At 64.5% G+C, this 6,513-nt stretch overlaps 1 protein-coding gene across 1 annotated transcript; it reads right to left on the bottom strand.

The window, feature by feature from the left end:
- Positions 1–3,025: 3,025 nt before the first annotated feature.
- On the bottom strand, positions 3,026–6,513 carry CKB (creatine kinase B). The gene is made up of 8 exons (XM_079913889.1): positions 6,467–6,513; positions 5,962–6,166; positions 5,602–5,756; positions 5,396–5,528; positions 4,880–5,051; positions 4,014–4,137; positions 3,599–3,788; positions 3,026–3,507 (listed from the first exon to the last, which is right to left on the bottom strand). Exons 2-8 carry the CDS (start codon positions 6,152–6,154, stop codon positions 3,329–3,331), a joined length of 1,146 nt encoding a protein of 381 aa, XP_079770015.1. The 5' UTR covers positions 6,155–6,166; positions 6,467–6,513; the 3' UTR covers positions 3,026–3,328.

Below are 6,513 nucleotides of genomic sequence, written 5' to 3'. Positions count from 1 at the left end.
ATTTATATAAGTAATATGTGTTCGCTGTAGGAAATTTGGAAAATAAAGTATAAAGAAGGAAATCACCTGTTACCCCACCACCCACAGCTGACTGCTGCTGTTCAGGATTTTTCCATATGTGTTCTGTGTGGGATCCCAAGAGTACAAGCTGTTTTATAACCTGCTTTTACACTTCTGCTTTTTCTAATCATGTCACCGTCTCACTGAGCTCTCCACGTTGCTGTCGAGGTCCGCGCGGCGCCACGTCGAGGGAGGGAGGTGGCCTGGTTTTTTAACAACCCTTTATTGTTGGAGGCCTGACCAGCTGTTCCCTGTTCTAAGTGACTGCATCTCTTCGTTATCTCTGTAGGGCAATGGTTCTCGAAGCAGCTGAGGGCCAATTTGCCCCCCCCCTCCCGGGGACATTTGGCAATGCCTAGAGACATTTTCTTTCCATTGTGGCAGTCGGGGTGGGTGATACTGCTGTCATCTAGAGGTTGGAGGCTGGTGATAGTGCTGAGCGCCCGGCAGTACCCAGGGACCGCCCCCCATCCTCCCGCCAGCCGGCTGGGCCCTGGCTGCGACACAGGTGTGATGCTCTCACTGGTGCTGATCGGAGCAAATAGTGTGTATCGTCATGTGGTGGGGCATTTCTTAGACCTTCCGTGTTTGACCGTGGTTTCAGGAAAATTAAAACCACCCTGTTTAGAGGTCTCTTGAATCCAGAGGAAAGGGGGAGAGGTTGTAGGGATTGTGGCTGAAGGGTCCATGGACTGCTGAGCAGAGGTGCCCTTGCTGAGTGTATAGTCAGCTCTGTCTTGTCCTAAAAAAGAATTAATGCAGCTTACAGCTTACAAGCGTGCATTCAGGACAGCCAGGTAAAATAAATGAGAAAGTGAGAAGTAAAAGTGAGGCAAAGGGAAAACGGTGGAGAGGAAAACGAGCGGCCTAGGGAAGCAGCAGTGGGTTTGAGATGGCGTAGCTCTGAGCCTGTGGAAGACGCTTCCCCCCAGGGTCCCAGGGAGCTGTGCCCGCCCTGCTCGATCGACCAGGTTTCCGAGAGCCCAGGTGCTGTGTGTGCCCCACCCCAGCTGCAGGCGTGTGCCCCACCCCAGCTGCAGGCGAGGGCAAGAGGGCGAGGCTTAGGCCTCTCAGAGGGAGTTGGCTTCCCTGCGCCAAGCCCTGAGAGGCCTGCGCAGGTGGTGAAAGGGAAGTGCTGGAACGTTCTCTTTATCAGGAAGTGACATGCCTGCCTGACCAGGGACCTCAGGTACCCGTGCACATGGGAGGGTGGCTTCGGGACAGTCATTCCTGAGCCTGCGCCCCCGGGCTCAGTCCAGGCGGTGGTGAGGGGGCCTGAGCAAGCAGGAGGTCCTTCAGCTGGAGGGAGCACGGGCAAGGGCCCCGGGGTGGGCGCAGGCAGACAGGCCAGGAACCCTGCTGACCCCTCGGATGGTAGCGACACAGCCGGACTGGGCAGCCCCTGGACCAGCTGGGGGAGGCCTCCCACTGTTCCCGCTCTCTCCTGAGCTGCCCTCAGCCTCCCCTCTCTGCAGGGCGACGCCTTCACAGGAGGGGCACACCTCCTGTGCCCGTCACAGCCCTTTTTACCCTGCTTCTCCAGACTCTACGAAGCACTGTATGGCCTGGCCCAGCCCACACTGGCGGGAGGGGGACAGTGGCTGGAGGAGGAAGCCGAGAAAAGGGGCCCCCTGCCTGGTGTGTGCCCCTGACCTGGAACTTCATGGCAACAGGGCCAGCCCAGAACTGGCCTCTGGCCCCCAGGCCAGTCAGGGGCCCCAAGAGTGGGTGCAGAGACCCCTTCTCTGCCAGTCTTCTGCACCTGGGGGCCTGCCCCCTCTTATGCCCAGCCTATCCAGGTGTTCACTCACCCAACCTCTGGGCCCATGCCCCCTTCCCTGGCAAAGGCTCCTGAGAGCCCTCCCCAGCCTGGACACTGCCTGGATGGGCCCCTCAGACCAAGCCTGGCCACCGAGGCAGATGCCAGGGCGCACCTCCTCCTCCACTGCCGCCCCACCAACCTGCTTGTCCTGGGCCTCGGGGTCCGGGTTGACAAGCTGCCCCTGGGACGTGAGCGCCCCCAATCCTTAGTGGGCAAGACTGCCCAGTCCAGGGCGTGGAGGCCATGCCTGGCTTCTCCCAGGTGCAGGATAACCTCAGGAGGACTGTGTGGCTGATGCATGGGGAGCTGGGCATCGCAGACCCCGATGGGGTTGAGGAAAGGAAGGACAGAGGCGGCCCTGGCCAGCAGGGGGCAGCACAGACTGTCCGCAGAGCTGAGGAGCTGGCGAAGGAAGACGGGCCCAGGACCCCGGCTGGCTCACCCGTCCCACCTAGGGTGCCCACCCATGGTGGGGACCCCCGAGTGAGACCAGATGGGGACAGCAGCAGCCAGGAGGTGGCTGGAAAACAGACCAGAAAGCCATGTCCCAAACAGCCCCAACCTCCCTCCTGCTTGGGGACCCTCTGGTGGGGGCCTGCCATGGGGGGCCCAGGGACTGGGGCACCTGAGGGTTCTGGAGAGGAGGCTGCAGGGAGGAGGGGGACTGACGGGGCCCTGGGGCTTCCTGGAAGGGGCTGGAGGGCTAGGCTAGGAGCAGGCGAGGGGACAGTTCAGCCTAATGGGAGGCTGGGAGGGAAGGAAGGGGAGGAGAGACATTATTTAGGAGCTGGAGTAGGTGTTGGGGTGGGCGAGGGAGCAGCTGCCTGCAAGAAGAAGAGGAAGAGGGTTTGGGGGGAAAAGGTATCAAGTTTCTGGGCTCCTGCCCTCCCCCCAGCGTCCACAGCTCCCCCAGGCTACAGGATGGGGCTCAGCAAAGTGCCAGGCTCCAGGCCCCAGGGCCCAAAATCCTTTGGATGCTCAGGCTGGGGCTCTGCCACCCTGGAGCTCCTCCCCCTTCTTGTCCCTCCCCCACCAGCCCACCCCAGGCCTGCAGGGAAGCCAAGTAGACAGGATGGCTGAGAGGCTCAGGGAACAGGACTAGGTGGGTACAGCAGGGTGCCTGCCTCCTGATTACTTCCTGTCCCAGCTTACAGTGAAGCACAAAGGGCAGACCCAAGACTCAGGCCTCAGAGCCTGGCTGCTGAGCCCTGGGCTGCCCCTGGAAAGGGGAGGCACCACTCAGACTTGGGGCAGGCCAAAACCCTAGTTTATTTCAGCATCAGCCATCACAGAAGTTAACTCTACCAAGGGCGACAGAAGTCTCTACAGCAAGGCTAAGGGCTCAGCCGCCAAACGGCGAGCCTCAGGGGTGCATGGTGGGCACTGCCCGGACAATAAGTTAGGAAGCAGCAGGGCTGGAGATGGCGGCAGATGCAGGCCAGGGCTTCACTTCTGGGCAGGCACAAGGTCATCGATGGCCTTGCCCTGCTCCAGCCGCTGCTCCATCTCAATGAGCAGCTTCACGCCGTCCACCACCATCTGCACCAGCTCCACCTCCGAGAAGCCCAAGCGGTCTGCGTTGGAGACGTCAAAGATCCCGCCCACGGCAGCCGTGTCCACACCGCCTGGGGAGACAGCCAGGTCAGCAGGCCTGGGTGGGGGAGGGTGGGCTGCTCCGGCAGAGAGGGGTGCCTGCAGGCGCCCCACCCCACTCACCTGTGCCTCGCTTCTGAAGCCGCAGCCGCTTGAGCACCTCCGGGAACTTCTCGTGCTTGCCCAGGTGGGGCAACTTGATGTGCACCCCTGCCCGCAGCCCTGTGCCCAGGTTAGACGGGCAGGTGAGGATGTAGCCCAGGTGAGGGTTCCACATGAATTCGTAGTTCTTAGACTTGAAGAGCGTTTCAATCTGGAGGTGGAGGTGTGAGAGCGGAGGCCTGGCTGAGACATGCCCCAGGGGACCAGCTGAGACCCGGGAGCCCCCCGGCAGGACCCTGAGGCAACTGAGACCTGGACTCCCCAGGAGGTTAATGGGGCACCTACATCTCTGCCTGAACCGGGGGGCCTGGCCCTGCCCCCTCCCTGGCACCCAGCCCCCACTGTGCCAGCCCAGGTGGCGGGGGCCAGGCCTGACCTGGGTGAGGCCATTGCAGAAGCGGGTGAACACCTCCTTCATCTTGCCTCCCTTCTGCATGGAGATGACCCGCAGGTGGTCCTCCTCATTGATCCACACCAGGAAGGTCTTACTGTCATTGTGCCTGGGGGAGGGGCACAGTCAAGCCTCCTCCCTGGACTGTGGTCTCAGGGCACATCCAGAAAAAAAACTCTAGGTGGTCCCCAGAGCAGAGGCACTTCCCAGGTCCCTGGGGTGCTCATCCCAGCTGTACCCAGGAGTGGGGGCCGCTGCCCGGACTCCAGCCCCGTCAACAGCCTGGGGGCACGGAGGGAGGCCAGGACAGCTCAGAGAGGGGACAGAAAGAGAGGCCTGAGCTGCTTCCCCAGCTTGCCCATCAGGTACTGTGTGGTCCCCACCAAGGGGATAAGGGGCAGAGGCAGCCAGCACAGCCCCCCTACAGGGGGATGCGCTGTAGCTGGGCGCGGAAGCCCCAGGATACACGCACAGTGTGAACAGGAGCTTGTAAGCCCTCCTCCCCCACCGCCCACTCGAGGAAGCGTCTGCGTCACCCAGCACCTGACTGACTCCCCGCGGGGAAGCGGGTGGGAAAGGAGAGAAAACAAGAAGCTCCAGCTCCCCAGAGGGGGGTGGAGGAGGAAAGCCAACACGCCTGCTCCCCCCACCTCTAAGATCCTGAGAGGCTGAGGCCTCTACTAGCCGGGGTCCTTCACTTACCTTCGAGGTGAGGTCACCTGCAAGGAGGCCTGGGTGGCACCAAACCCATCCCAGGAGCGCGGCCCCTCCCTCTTCCTCCTCGGCCTCGCCAGGGAGAGGACGAAGTGGGGGAGTGGGGACCCGCGGGAGGGGGGTTGGGGAGTACGCACCAGATGCCGCGGGCATCCGGCCAGTCGCGGGCCATGCCTGAGGCCAGCAGCAGGGGCGACACAGGCTTATCGAAAAGGAAGTGGTCGTCGATGAGCTGCTGCTGTTCCGCTTCGGTCATGCTTTTGAGCGCATAGTACCTCCCCGCCAGGTCACCGTCCAGGCTCGACAGGGCTGCGGAGGGGCGCGCTCAGGAGGACAAACGGGTGGGCTCCTGTCCCACACCGCCACCACCCCTAGCGACACGGATCCGCCCCACCTCCCCATGCCCGCTCGGCTTGGCTGGAGTCCAGTCCTCCCGGTCTGGGCGGCGGGCCGAGCCGGTGACCCGGCCCAAGCCGACCCTCGCCGGGCCCCAGGACGCTGTAAGCGCGGGGCTGGGCCTCGGTCCCTCCGGGAAACCGGAGCCAGAGCGCAGATAAGAGCGCGGCGTCGGCGGCGGCTCGGGTGACTAGTAAACAAGCCGGCAGGGGCCGGGACCGGGACCGGGACCGTGGCCCGGCCGGCCCGACCCTTACCTTCGATGGCAAGCTTCTCGATGGCGCGGCGCTCCCCGCGGCTGCAGTGCGGGGGGAGGCAGAAGCCGCGGATGCTGCGGCCCGTGCGCACCCGCGAGCTCAGCACGTAGTTGGGGTCCAGGTCGTCGCCGCCCTGGGGGCCAAGCAGAGGTGAGCTCCGGGAGACCCCTCCCCAGGCCGACCCGCCGCCCCGGGCCGCCGGGCACCTGCAGGTTGTCGGGGTTGAGGTCGGTCTTGTGCTCGTCTGTGGGCTTATAGCCGCCGTGCCGATCCTCAATGATGGGGTCAAAGAGCTCCTTGAACACGTCGTACGACTCCTCGTCGCCAGCCACGCAGCCCACGGTCATAATATAGGGGTGGCCTGTGGGGGGGCCGCGGAGTGGGGACAGTGACGTCACTGCCAGGCCTCAGCGAGCCGCCGAGGACCCCGCGGCTGTGCGCGGGAAGAGGGCGCCCGGACTTTGGCCCGAGGGGGACTGGCATGGGGGGGGGCTCTGGGCCCTAGCCGCGGGTTGTCCCGCGGATACGGCGCTGGCACCCTGACCCCGGGACTGGTGTGCGCGTACCTGGGTTGTCCACGCCAGTCTGGATGACGTCGTCCAGCGTGAAGCCGCTCGGCGTGCTCTTAGCGCGCAGCTCGGCGTACAGCTCGGGGGTCAGTACCTTGGCCATGTGATTGTTGTGGCCACTGAGGTCGGGGTACTCGTCCTCGGCCGGGAAGCGCAGCTTCAGCGTGTTGTGGCTGTTGGAGAAGGGCATGGCGGCGGCGGGCTGCGGGGAGACGCGGGGGTCAGCGGGCACCCGAGGCTCCGGGCCTCCTGGGGACCTGCTAACCACCCAGGGACCCGGGCACCGGTCGCCCGGGGCGCGGCCAAGGTCAGCGGGGTCGGCACTGCGCGCAGGGGGCTACCACATCGCCCAGGACCCCCGGCCTGGCGCCCGCTCCAGGCGGCGGGCCCCTGCGTGCCGGGAGCGCGCGACGCCGCGGCCCCCGAGCCCCCTCCATGCGCAGCGCCCCTGCCCCGGTGCCCCACGACCCACCCTCACACCCCCGCCCTCGGGCCCACTCACTGAGCAGCCGGGCGGGGGCGGGGGTTCTCGGTCGATCGGCAGCTCAG

The sequence above is a fragment of the Stenella coeruleoalba genome (genome assembly GCF_951394435.1).
Source record: "Stenella coeruleoalba genome assembly, chromosome: 2".
NCBI lineage: Eukaryota > Metazoa > Chordata > Mammalia > Artiodactyla > Delphinidae > Stenella > Stenella coeruleoalba.
The sequence above is the reverse complement of the archived record's forward strand: the minus strand, read 5'-3'. Positions and strand labels throughout refer to the sequence as shown.